Raw genomic sequence first — 14,626 nt, forward strand, 5'->3', positions numbered from 1 at the left:
ATGATGCTGCTTGGCCTGCTGTGTTCATCCAGCTCTACGCCTTGTTATCTATTATTGATACAAATCACCTTGGCAACCACCATTATCGTCACATGATATTCAAGTCCAAAGCCGAGTGCTCTGGGGATTTTATTTGCGTAAGAGCGGCGTTTGTCAGGCCAATAACACAAAACAAAGAAGAAAGCAGGGCATCAAATTCCTTTCTTATTCTACTTCGCCCTGCCAGCTGGTTGAATCAATTATCCTGTAAAATTGGTAACGTTTTGCTGCATAATGAATATTATGAAAAGAGATCGTAAGTCGCAAAGCTGCGTTGCTTTATAGATCAGATTTTCACAAGGGGCAGCAAGTGTGAGCACACTGAGTGGGGAGACACAGTGTGTGGAAATCCTCAGTCTTCAACACAGTAATGAGGGGACTAACACTGTGTGGAGGCCAGGCACATCCCCCCACTTTGGAATCAAGAGGTAACTGGGGCGTGTGCAATCCTAGACCAGCCTCATCCACTGACTAGCTGTCCTAGTGTGGGCTGAGGCGCAGAGGTTCTCGCTCTCTTTCTCTCTCTCTGACGAAGCGGGTACACCAAAGGGGCAGCATAGTGGCTCAGTGGTTAGCACTGCAGCCTCACAGCACCAGGGACCCGAGTTCGATTCCACCCTCGGGTGACTGTCTGTGTAGAGTTTGCACATTCTCCCCGTGTCTGCATGGGTTTCCTCTGGGTGCTCCGGTTTCCTCCCTCAGTCCAAAGATGTGCAGGCTAGGTGGATTGGCCATGGGAAATGCAGGATTACAAAGATAGAATAAGGAGAAGGGTCTGATTGGGATGCTTTTCAGAGGGTTGGTGTGGACTCAATGGGCCTAATAGCCTGATTCCAAACTGTAGGGATGCTATAAGTAATTTGTGAAGATTTAAAGAGAGAGCATAAAACATGGGGGAGGAGCAAAATGGAGGAATAAGCACTTCAATTAAAATAAACTTCAGAGGAAAAATATGAATTAAGAATGAGCTCCACAAATCCTTTGCTGTGCATCCTTTTAATAAAAAAAAACTACAACTGTGGACCATCCAGTGTGAAACAGCTTCAGGCTGCTGTATGCTGCAGGGTCAAGCTTCTCTCAGCAGTTGCTTACACTCGGAATCAGCAAAAAATCCTCACCACGTCTGAAGGCTTTCAAAATGTTCCTACTTGACACCATGACTATAAATGGCTTTTGGCAAAATTAAGGAATGAATCACTCCTGTGAATTCTTATTTGTTACAAAGTGTTGGTGTGAATCAGTTAGAATAAGTCAGCACAGTTAGTATTAGTTAAAGTGGATCCTGATTGAATATTCTCCACTTGCCAGGATGAGTGGAACTCTGCAAGAGTATTCAAGATGTTTGGTGCTGTCCAGGAAAAAGTAGTTTCATTGTTCAGTACCTCACCCACCACCTAAAACATTCACTCCTGTCACCACTGGTGCACAGTAACAACAGGGTGTAGCATCTACAAGATACACTGCAGTAACTCACCAAAGCTCTTTAGACAGCACTTTCCAAACCTCGAAGGACCAGGGCAGCAGATACATGGGAACACCACCATCTGCAAGCTCCCCTCCAAGCCACTCACCATTCTGACTTGGAAATTTATCACCGCTCCCTCTTGATCAGCGGGTGAAGATCCTGAACCTCCCTTTCTAACAGCACTGAGATGCCCCTACACCTACATGGACTGTATTGGTTCAAGAAGGCAGTCAATTTCACCCTCTCAAAGTCATTTAGGGATAGACAACACATTCTGGCCCAGCCAGTGACACCAACGTTCCAGGAATAAATAAAAAAGGAAGTGGAACAGAGATCACGTTACTAGGAGGGGGAGCTGAGTGATGTTTAGTTGAGACGTTTCAGAGATCATGGTGTTTTAGGGCAAGCTTGATGATCCAGCTGGTCGGTGCCTGCCTGTCAACTTTGGACGTTCCGACAGCGGGTTGATAACTAGCATCCAGACATACGAGGTCTGCTTATGACCACCGAGTCCCTACAGCCACCAGCCTCACTTGTGCTGCCTCACACATTTAACACCTGAATCCGTACACTGATTTGTTTTTGTCTTCTGTGAGCAAAGGCAAGATGAGGCATTGCATTTAAAAGTACCTTTGTTATATTGTGATGCAGCAGTGTTTGGATTCCTTTGATCCAGCATCAATGCACGTCTTACAAAACACCTCAACATCAATCGGAAGCATCCATCATCTAATTCACAAGCAGACAAAAATCCAAAAAAGCTGCTACGCTGGTGCAACACCACATCAGATATTGTTGCCTCTGTTTAAATGGGTCAACAACTCATGCTTTAAAGCACTAGGAATGTTGCCTGTCTGAATTATAGAGTAAACTAATTTTGAAGTTCAGTTGGCAAACTGTTGCCATCATACAGTTACCATCTCCCAGCCAGACAAGTAGGAAAAGGTCACACTGAGGTGAACATCGCATTGTCAGATGGTGCTGCCAATTCTGCTCACTGCAGACAAAGTAACCCCATAATAATTCTCCATTCTCGTTGTTTATTTGATGGAATTCAAATGACACTGCAAGGACAGACAGCAAAGGACATGACTTAGCTCACACGATGAATGGGTTGAATTAAATGGCAGCCAAAGAAACCAACATTTTACCCAGTTGTTCCGCGTGAACTTTGCGTGCCCTGAATCAGACTTACTTGGCCCACTCTGACAAACTCCGCTTGACGTGCTTCCTCTTTTTTCCGAGCCGATTTGGGGGATTCCGGCAGCACATCGCTGAACGACCTCCTATTTAACATATTCTGAGTATATAACACAAGTAAGAATTAAAACCTCGGCACAGGTTCACAACTGTTCTTTCAATTAACTAAGGAGAATAACCTCTAGGATTTCACTACATGCCACTATTGTCCCTCATCTAGGGAGGCTATGACCTCATATAGTTATGACTACTTCTTGGAGAATGACTAAATGGCTGCCACGCTAAATATTTCAAAAGGTCCTGACAGCAGAGTCCCATCAGCACATGACTCAGAGTCCTTTCATGTGCCTCATGAACAACAGCAATAGGTATAAACTAACAAGACAGGGAGCTGGGCCTTTTCAGTCAATCTGCAAAGTTTTATTTATTAATTTGTTACTGGCCTTTGCAGACAAGGTTTCAGAATTATTACAAATGATATTTCCCACAAGCCTCTATCAACGAGCTTCCCTCTCCTTCAGTGTACCTTTCTCACAACGTGAAGCTTATTACAATTGTCGGCTCTTTTTGGCCAGTCAATAAGCTACTTGCAGTTTAACAACCCATCTAAAAGTGGCAAGTTATTTTATAGGCGGGTAATTAATGTTTTAGTGAAACCACCTAGCCAGGGTATTCCTCCAAAAAAGACTGGATAAAATTACCTTCCTGCATTGGGCAGAGGCAATTAGCCCTGGTAAGTCTTTATAACTGACTGACAGCCTAAGGTTGAAAGAGTATGAACTTACTTTATCATGATATCATAACCAACAGTACATGAAACTACTCAACATTAGACTAATCAGAAAGCAAAGATATGGTTGTGTGACCAAAAATTTATTCACTGGTTATACAGTCACCTATAGAAGAAAGTAGACCAAACAGAACACAAGGAGACCACGTACTAATATTTTTTCTTTTCCAACACTGTTCTATTGTGAATGGTAATAAAGCTCTCCAACTGGACAATAAAATTTCCAATATGTTCGTTCTTTGCAAAAACACTGATTTTAATATTACAGAGTGGCCTTTGGGATTGAAAATCATCACAATATCAATTTTCCCAATATTTAACTCAGGGACTTTCTGCTCATCCATTGGAAACTAAGGAAGGGTTAACAGAAGAGATGCTAGTTTTCCATTCAAGGTCAAATCAATGTGACGAAGAACATGGGCAAAAGAATCAGGTCTCAGCGTGCAGCCAGAGGTAAGACACAAGTAGATGCTGGTAAATTAAATATGTCAACCTCCCACCTCTGCAAAGCTAGAAATCATAGCATCAGGTCACAAGACGGTTGGAGTCTAACAAAAAGAAGTGCAAGACATATTTCTAAAGAAAAGGACAGGAGAAGCTGGAAGGACAAAACAACGCCAACTGATGCTTCCATTCATTAAAGTTGCACCTAATGCCCCCTGCATTGTTTACAAAGATTAAGTGGGCATGGGAGACTGGTCAAGAGTTTCTGCTTGTGGGGAAGCAGTGGAGTAGTGGTAATGACACTGGACTAGTAATTCAGACCCCTCAGCTAATGTTCTGTGGGCACAGGTTCGAATTACACCATGGTAGGTAGTGAAATTTGAATTCAATTTTTTAAAGAAAAAGCTTGAATAAAACGTTAATCTAATGGTGACTATGTAACCACTGTCGATTGTCAGAAAAAAACCCTATGCTTCCCTAACGTCCTTCAGGGAAGGAAATATGCCATCCTTAGCTGATCTGGCTGACATGTAACTCCAGATCCACAGAAATGTGATTAACTCTTAACTGCCTTCTGGGAATGTCGGGATGGGCAATAAATGCTGGCCCAGCCAGCAACACCCACATCCCATGAAATGAAAGAAAAACCCCATTCTTGGACCTTACTGGAAAGTGAAAAGTGAAGAATGTGAGTGGACTTTAGGTGAGAACGGGAACTTTTATGGTTTCCACAGACAAACTGCCTGCAGAGACTAATACAATAAGGATGGCTAATTAAGGTACCTTCAGCAAGACGCTGGAGAAATAAACTGGGGAAATAAGTCCCAGCGAATTTTGCAACGACCTGCAATAATGGACATTTGGAAAGTGTATGATTTCAGTTCACACAGTGACTAACATTGTGCAAAGCCACCCAATGCCAATATCAGGTTGATGAGGACCACCTCAAGCCCTCTAAACATTCCTCCCAGCACACTTTGAACAACTTCCCCACCTCTATTAAGTCTATTGACAATGTGCAGCCCCCACCCACAAACCCCTATCATTGACCAGAGCACTGAGAAATTGTCCTACTGTATTCTTACTCTGAAAGCCATTACTGGTAACACCCCATATGGAAAGTTAATCTAGGATATACTGTGGCAGCAGGATTCTGAGGGAAATGATTACTTTATTCCAATACCAGAAAATGAGTTGTAAGAAAGCCCAGTTGAGAAAAGGTCTTTCATATCATCAATCACTTCCTTTAACATGCCATGGACAATCCATTCTATTATGATCCAATTAACACAGAGAGGCTGCTGGCTGCACAACAACACCTACACACCTCCCCCAATCCCAACCACACAAAAAATCTGAAAATTAAAGAAAAGAGGATTGGTAGAGAGGTTATGGAAGCAGCGAACACATTTCAGCATCATTTTCTTCCAGTTGTTCTTTACCCAGTACAATCCATGAGCATCAAACGCTATGGATTTTGGGGTTTCACAATCAAAACACACTGACCAGGAAGATAAATTGTTTAATGTCATAATTATAAAAACCTCGTTTTATCCCCATCTCCCACCAAATAAGAAAGGCAAACAATTGATTGTGATTGATCAATGCAGATTATAATTTTACATTGTCTCATTGATGGAATCTTATTAAATGTTCGCTGACATGTTGCTAGTATTTTATGCGAAATAACATGCCAGAAGCATTTAAAATTTCATTATTCATAAGTTTTTAAAGTATCAGGGCAAAGATAAAAGATCTCTGATCTGGTGTGATGTTTATGAGCATAGCTTCTATAATACTTTATCACATTTCCCCGTGTCTATCTCTTACTGGTATAAAATAACTTTGTTATCAGATGTGCTGCTACAGATTTACAGTAATAGTCCATTTTAATCTACTTTCTGATTCTGCTTTCAAATCAATCATAATTTCTTACTATGCTAATTTCAGTAACAATTTGGCTTTCACAGAGTTCTCATACCATCATCACAGAATGCAACCTATTGTTATTTCATTAATAAGTGCATTATTGGCATCAGTCTTAAATAGTTGTCCCTTTAACCTACAGTCACACTTGTATGATGGGATAATATTTGACACTAGATTCACAGCACATATCAAGAATGTCTGCAGTAGCAAACAATGTAAGAATTTGGACATTCATTCCAAATAGTTTTGTTTAACCTGACAGTGGCAGCTTTCCATCTTGTAAGACAGAGACTGACCCTGTGGTAGTCAACTCTGTATTGACATTTAATGCAGCCGATACAAATTATGTCAGAGACAGTCAAAATTAGGATGACCATTTGCAGCAAAGGAGACATTAAATTATTTATAGCTGCAATGAATTTTAGGACATTGCACAGGCCATGATTCACCAAAAAGGCCAAAATAAGCTAGTGGTATTATCGCTGGACTGTTAATCCAGTTAATGTTCTAAGGATCTCAGTTTGAATCCTACCATGGTAGACGGTGGAATTTGAATTCAATAAAAATCTGGAATTAAGAGTCGAATGATGTCCATGAATCCATTGTCAATTGTTGGTCAAGCTATCTGATTCACTGATGCCCTTTAGAGGAGGAAACTGCCATCCTTACTTGATCTGGACGATAGATGAATCTAGACCCACAGCAATGTGACTGATGCTTAACTACCCTCTGGGCAATTAGAGATGGTCAATAAATACTGGCTTAGCCAGCAATGCCCTCATTCTGTGAGTAAATAAAGAAAAATGGGACAGCAGGATTTCTATAGAGAGTAGCGGGGAAGAACTGTTGGTGCACTGACAAGCACACGTAGCCAACGGGGTCAAACAGCTGCCTGTAATTTTTTATTGCTCTTGCAAAGATGTACGATATGATTGTTAAACATGTTGATGTACTTTCACTCTTCAGTCATGGATTTAACTTCAACTGCCTGTTGACTCAATTTTTTTTCCGTTATCCAATGGGTAGCGATTCCACTCATGACAATGATCAATAGTGCTAGTGGCTTGGCTGGGTTTAATCTTATAAATGCAATTTTTCTTCCAGTTAGAGACAGGGTGATGACACATAGTTAATCACTTTCAAAAACCATGCTAAAGTGGCAGATGCGGTTAGATGGAACAATGAACATTATTAACATGGACAAAGCAATATTAAACCTTTGAGACAGATTTTTTTTTGCATCAGCAATCTAACCTTTAAAGTTTTTCTAATTTTGATGCTCAGTTTAGAGAGGAATGTTAAGAGAAATTTTCTGGTGATTCCATCCCATTCAAGTTTCAAATGTTTCAGCAGGTACATGAACCAATGGAAGTGTGCACAATTTGAATACTTACACTCAGTAAATTCGGTCTCAAAGGATTAATATTTGTTTGGCTAGCATTACTTCTGATGCTGTTAGAATACATTAAAATTGTCAGTCTTAGTTTACAAGAAGTAACACTGGTGCATTTGAATGCAAAAGGAAAAGATAAATTATCTCACTGTTATCCAGCCTAGTTGGATTTCATTCATTTCCTAAGGAAGAAATGTGACATAGAAAAGTGGTTCACTGCATTATGCACACATCAGTAACAAAGTTATAGCTAAACCAGGAAGTGAGTGTATTCTTAACATTTGGTAAGAACAAGCTCATAACAATGAATTCTCTAAACAATGGCATTATATGACGTCATTAATAATTGCAACTGAATAATACTACGCATTGTTCGAAAATCAAATCTTTAACATATTCTTAATTTTTCAACTTCAATCTATTAAATGTATTTATGTGTATTTAGAACTAATATTTTTCCAATAGTTTGCAATTCATGCTAATACAACTCAAAATCCTTTGCTGTAGCCTTAATTTGCAGTTGTAGTGTTTTCTGTATTCACTGGTATGCTCGCTCTATTGATAGGAAATCTCTTTCAGAAACTTGGACCACGGGAACTGCATGATCCTCAATTTATACTGGACAACAATGCTAGCAGTCATCTGTTGAACCACAGTGAGTCAGAAGCTAAGGCAAGGTCTGGACTTACTCTATGTGAGACTATCTTTGGGGTACTGCAGCTCGTGTCCACTAAGGCTGTACTAACAACTTGACAGGATGCTGATATAACATCCAGTTTATAGGTGTCTCATTCTACGACTCTGCACCTTAGACTAACCCTAAACTTACCTTAAAATGTAAAGCTAATACTGTCATATTTATTTTCAGATAAGATTTTCCAGTTAAAGTTGTATTGAGAATTTCAATTGTTGGTAGAAAACTTTCTAGAAACATAGAAACTAGAAACGTGAGGATGCCATTTCGCCCTTTGAGCCTGCTCTGCTATTCAACTTAATCATGGCTGATTCTCTAATTCCTGCTTTCTCCACACACCCCTTGATGCCTTTAAAAGCTGAAAATTTATCTATCCCTTTTTTGAATATATTCAGTGAACTGGCCTCCACAGCCTTGTGTGTTTATTATTTATTGATTACAGTGACCAAATCTGATTATCAAGTAGACAACAGCATTAAATATGTGGGGTAACATATCTAGTTTGTCAAGTGTCATTTTATACTCACTGTATGTATCGTACAGACATCTACCATAATTTTAATGGCAACGGGAAAATTAGAAAAATGAAAACTCTCCGTAGATACATTTTACAGCAAATTATTGCCAATACTAATTGCTAGTCATAGTTAGTTAATACTGAAGTTCAGAAAAATATTCTTTCACTGTTGTTGAAAGAAATCAGTTGCATGAACGCAATCCATTTCTGGGCATCAATCAAAGTAAATATGCTCTTGGTTAATTGGATTTTCAAACCTTGCAAATGGTTTAGGTCAATTGGCAGAAGAGAAACTTCTGCCAGTAGTAGGGAATCGATGTAAAATGCAGTCAGTAGTAGGGAATTGGTGTAAAATGCAGCCAGTGAAAATGCACCAACAACTACTGTACCTTATGCAAGTCTGGTATGAGATCTTGATACAGAGACCGTATTAACATATCCAAGGTACGCTGACGTTTCTGAGCAAACGTTGGGGTTTCCAGGGTTGCTTTCTCTCCATTTATTACTGAAAATGACACATCAAAGCCAAGCAACAGTGCAGTGAATGCTAACTGTCTCATAGAGAAAGCTGATTTATCACTTAAAGTTACAACATGTCTGGTAGAAATTTCTCCACAATACATTTATTTCACTGGATGAGCCCTGTCTCTACCTTGACTTTTACAACGAGACAAATGCAGAACAGGCGAGAATTTCTGGCCAATAATTTCACATTAGCATGTGCCCTCCTGGAAAGACGGCTTTTAAATGCACCAAATTGTATGCTGTAGTCAAGCTATTTCTAAGCAAGGAAAGCAGCAATGGCACTAATGACAGAGACATTAAACACCTTGATGCTGATTGGAGCTTGGGTAGTGCTGACAGCAGAAGGATTCAGTTCTTCCTGGGTACAGCACAGTTAATGGGAGCAGCCTCAAAACAAGGCTATACTTGGCCTCATGGTGACCATGGAGGGGGACAACACACATGAGCATCAGCTGGATAAGTGATTGTGGGGTCATATGATTCAGAGTGAGGAATCAAAAAGGAGAAGAAAAAGTAGCTGGGTGGACAGCAGGGAGAAGGTACATCTCTTAGGAGCCCCATGCAGAATATTGGATGACCAAGAGCCAATACAAATGATAGTGAAGGTAATGAAAGCCATCAAGGATGTGGGCCAAGTACAGGCAGGTGGGACTAGTTTAGTTTGGGATCATGGTCGGCATGGACTGGTTGGACCAAAGGGTCTGTTTCTGTGCTGTATGACTCTATGGGTCTATTACAGCAGTATTCATGCCACCTGCGTTTGAGAGTAAGTTCCTGAGATAATTTAACAACGTATAGGAAACATGATGTCATGATTTTTGAATATATGACTGGATGATTCAGTCTGGAAGATGGCACAAAAATTTAAACTAAGCTAAAGAGGAAACAGTACATCGGTGAAGTAGTTCAAATCCCTGTCATTGCAAGTTGTATTTTACTTGTGGAAAAATCATAATTATAGAACAGAATCAATCTTCATGTTAAAATCACTTGACAATGCTTTAAGACTTACATCAATACAGCAGGAGGAAATTACAAGTAGCAAAGTGACTTCACTAACAAAGTGAAGGCAGTGGAACTGATTCTGTCTGCGAGTACTTTAAACCTAAGTATGCTCAGTCTGAAATAGCTTGAAGAACTACATATCTGTGGTGGAAAACTCCACCTGGTAACAAAGGGGAGGTGATGGCCTCGCGGTATTATCACTGGGCTGTTAATGCAGAGACCCAGGTAATGTTCTAGGGACCATGTTTGAATCCCATCACAGCAGATGGTGGAATCTGACCTCATTAAAAATCTGGAATGAAGAGTCTAATGATGACTATGAATTCATTGTCAATTATTGGGAAAAACCCATCTAGTTCACTAACATCTGTTTGAGAAGGAAACTGCCATCCTTATCTGGTCTGGCCTACATGTGACTCTGGACCCACAGTAATGTGGTTGACTCTTGTTGACTGCCCTCTGGGTAATTAGGGATGGGCAATAAATGCTGGTCTAACCAGCGACGCCCTCATCCCGTGAATGAATAGAAAAAAGGACTCTGGGAAGAGAGGATCATTCAACACTGCAATGGATGCTCTCAACTGGCTTGGTAGCCCAGCTCTAACCATTGTGCAGTTGATTATTATCTGCATATCTTGCGTTATTCTATAAGTACGTCTATTATCTCTGGCTTACAGGTATTCTCAGGTAGAAACATTTTGAACAAATGCTCTCATGCTGTGGGTGGAGTTTAGGCACTTTGCTCATTTTGGTGAAGAGACTAAACTAAACCAAGTGAACTGACCTTCTCAAAACGTCCACAGCTTTACTTCTGTTCAGATGTGGGCAGAAGACAGCCAAGCAAGAAGAAACCTGTATCTTGATTCAAGTTTACTGCCTGTGTCAATCAACAGTCTACGCACTGAGGGGAAATATCTATAAGATGAACTCTAGTTCTTCAATCAGTAGCAGTATTACGGAGTTACATTTGTAATTTTCCATTTTTATCCTGCAGTCTGATGTAATCCGATGATAGTACATTTATTGACACAATGGGTTTCCTGCTGCTTTTAAAGTAATTAACATTCCGTGATTCACCCTGCCCATTTTAACCTGGTGTCACTCTATATAGGGCTGAAATATAAATGGCATTCCATTGAATTATAGCATCAACAATTCCGAAACCACATTCCCACTGAACCAATGACTGATGGACAATATCAGTAACACTTCCTGAAAAGCTGCCATAAGAACATGAAACAATGTCTGAAAAATCAGCCTCTAACTTACACAGCAATCACTGAGAACCCACAACTTGTTTTTACACAGCACCTTTAGCACAGATCTCCTTCTTCAAAGTGCATCGTACAGAGTGCAAGGGAAATGGACAAGATTCAAGGAGCTTTCTCAAACTGAAAATATCTTAAAACACTTCACCCTGTGCCTCAGTGGTGCTTGATTTGAATAACTGGAGAAGTCTGTTTGAACAGAGACTCTTAGCAGCAGAAGATATGTTTCTTCAGTGTAGAAACATGGCCCCAACCTCTTCTGTTTTGAGAGATCAATGCAGTTACCATCTCTGCAGACTCCTCGGTAACCAGGTCTTGCAGACTCGACAGTTACCATGCCTTGCAGACTCCATGGTAACCGAAACTTGCAGCTAAGTCCATGGATTGTACTTTTCTCATGACTCTTGCCTGCTGATTGAGACTTCATGGAGTCTATCCACTCCTGATTCTCCCAAACATTGGAGTGTCTACACTTGCAGTCAGAGCTGCAGCTGCTTGGAGTCTCTCTCATCCCTAGGGTGTCCTTAGACTAAGGCTCTCTGGCGGTCTGTGACACTGCTCTGTTTTTGCCCTAAGGTCTACATTGTGCTGAACACAGTTCTTGAGCACAGCGGTTTCTCCTTTGCTTCCCTTTAAGTCTCGAACACATGTTTCTCTCTCCCTGATGTCAGACAATGTTCATCATTTAAATCATCATCATTAGCATATTTATTTCCTATTCTACTACATCTTCTAATGAGAAATCAGACAAACCCATTCCATAAAAGCTGCCCTTCCTAACCCACATTTGCATATTCACTAGATTTAAAAGTGAGAAATCTTTGAAATAACTTTCCTGATCTGGGCAATTTCAGTCCCTATCTGATTTCTGAATGAAAGAAACCAGAACTAGAGCAGGACCAATCATTTGCCATTCATTCAGGAGGCTTTTCTGGCATTTTGTGAACATTAAATTCGAAACAGTATACTTTGGACAATCACGCTGACATCTAGTGAGCAGGTAAGTAATGAAGACCCGGGTTTATGTAAGAGGAGTAGATTAAGAGAGAGCTTCAACATCAGAGATATTGTGGTTTATGTGAGATCATGCCAGCTTGGATGGCAGGTACATCCAGAAACCATCAGCATGACCAAAGCCCAGTGATAGGAAGGTCATCCCATGTCATAGCATGGCTCTCACTGACTTAGGTTTTTCAAGCACTAAAATTAATTAGAGTTTCTAATCATTGGCCCCCCTTACCCACCTTATAATGGCTTCAGTACAGATCATACAGTGGTGCTGTAAGCATAAGTAGCAATAGCAGACTTACATTTAACTAAAACAAAGTCCCTGAACTCATGATGATCTGTAAACACTGGCGGAGAAGGGAGAGGAGGTCCAAACAATGGGACACTTTCTTCAGAAAATATCTTAAGTCTGTAGAGAAACCAAGATCAGCAAATGTTGTTAGAAATGTGATAGAACTCAATATTACCCTAGTGCCTTAAAATTTTGATGCAATTCTAGCTCAACAGTATTACATTTTCATATCATTAATTATTTTTCTCCTTTTACTCCTAAAAGGAATCAAATAGTTTTGATTGCCAACTGCAACACACAATAAAGCCAAAGACCATTTCAATAGCAAGGAGTTGCAGGACTAATCCCAATAAAACCAATTTGTCAGTTATCAGTCAATCCAATATTCACACCTGTGGAAAGAAAAATCTCACTGGGGGTGCAATGTGAACTTTGAAGTGGAGTTATCTGCTGAAGTATGAATGCATGAAGTTAAAAAATAATGACAAGTACACCACACATAACAACCGACCATGAGACCAAAAGATATAGGAGTAGAATTAGGCCATTCAGCCCATCGAATTTGCTCCACCATACAATCATGGCTGATACATTTTTCAACCCCATTCTCCTGCCTTCTTCCCATAGCCCTTCCTTCTCCCTTTAATTCTTGATCCCCTTACTAATCAAGAACCTATCTATCTCGGTCTTAAATATACTGAATGACTTGGTCTTTAAGCCTTCTGTGAGTTCCATCGATTCACCACCCTCTGGCTGAAGAAATTCCTCCTCATCTCAGTTTGCAAACGTTATTCGTTCACTCTGAGGCTGTGTCCTTGGGTCCCAGTCTCTCTGACTAGTGGAAACATCTCCTCCACACCCAGGCCTCTGTAATTTTCCATTTTGCTCCTGCAGTCTGATGTAACCTGCCGACAGTACTGGTATGCAATGGGGTTCCTACTGCTTTTAAAGTAACTAACATACAGTGATTTAAAAAAAAACAAAAAAAAATGCAGATGCTGGAAATCAGAAACAAAAACAGAAATTGCTGAAAGACTCTTAAGTCTGGCAGCATCTGTGGAGTGAAATCGAAGTTAACATTTTAGGTCCAGTGATCCTTCCTCAGAACTCACATAACATTAACATACTGTGATATTCTGGAAGTTTCAATGTGATCCCCCATCATCCTTCCAAGCTTTATTGAATATAGACCCAGAGTACTCAACTGCTCCTCATATGACAAGTCCTTCATCCCAAAGGTCGTTCTTGTAAACCTCCTCTGGACCTTCTTCAACCTCAGCACATTCTTCCTTAGATATGGGTCCTAAAACTGCTCACAATATTCCAAATGCAGTCTGACCAAGGCATATACAGACTCCGCAGTACATCCCTGCTTTTGTATTCTAGCCCTCTTGAAATTAATGTGAAGATTGCATTTGTCTTCCGAACTGCAACTGAACCTGCACGTTAATCTCAAGAGAATCATGAGCCAGGCCTCCTACATCCCTTTGTGCTTCAGATTTCTGAAGCCTTTCCCCGTTTAGAAAATTGTCTATGTCTCTATTCTTCATACACTTTATTCTTCATACCAAAGTGTATTACCCCACACTTTCCCACATTGTACCCTATCTGCCACTTCTTAGCCCACTCTCATTGAGGTTTATGAGAATCTCAAGGTGATTAGCAGGACACTATCAGGGATTCACTTTGCAGAGAATTAAATTTCTGTTAGGGATGCAATGCAGCAGCAAAGGGAAATGATTGGTAAAATGGCGTATATAAACTTGCAGCAAAGGAGATACAAATGTGAAAAATAGCATCAAGACTTAGCTCTCAACTCTGCTGCCTGTAATTTGGAATTGCTCACGCTTCCTTGGGATACTGTGACGGTTTTTAATGAGAGAAAGGGGTTCAGGAAATTGCCAAAGTGGGTTCTGTGGTCTGATGATGAGATAGTAGGAACTACAGATGCTGGAGAATCTGAGATAACAAGGTGTGGAGCTGGATGAACACAGCAGGCCAAGCAGCATCAGAGGAGCAGGAAGGCTGATGTTTCGGGCCTAGACCCTTCTTCAGAA

At 40.5% G+C, this 14,626-nt stretch overlaps 1 protein-coding gene across 1 annotated transcript in view; it reads right to left on the reverse strand.

Moving 5' to 3' along the window:
• garnl3 (GTPase activating Rap/RanGAP domain like 3) overlaps positions 1-14,626 on the reverse strand; it is a 325,572-nt gene that overhangs the window by 84,375 nt on the left and 226,571 nt on the right. The window contains exons 7-10 of the mRNA XM_048613382.1: positions 12,580-12,686; positions 8,861-8,976; positions 7,410-7,442; positions 2,700-2,804 (exon numbers count right to left, since the gene is read on the reverse strand). Coding sequence (XP_048469339.1) covers positions 2,700-2,804; positions 7,410-7,442; positions 8,861-8,976; positions 12,580-12,686 — 361 coding nt within the window. The remainder of the gene's footprint in view (positions 1-2,699; positions 2,805-7,409; positions 7,443-8,860; positions 8,977-12,579; positions 12,687-14,626) is intronic.

This window comes from Rhincodon typus, chromosome 28 (genome assembly GCF_021869965.1).
Source record: "Rhincodon typus isolate 14 chromosome 28, sRhiTyp1.1, whole genome shotgun sequence".
Classification (NCBI taxonomy): Eukaryota; Metazoa; Chordata; class Chondrichthyes; order Orectolobiformes; family Rhincodontidae; genus Rhincodon; species Rhincodon typus.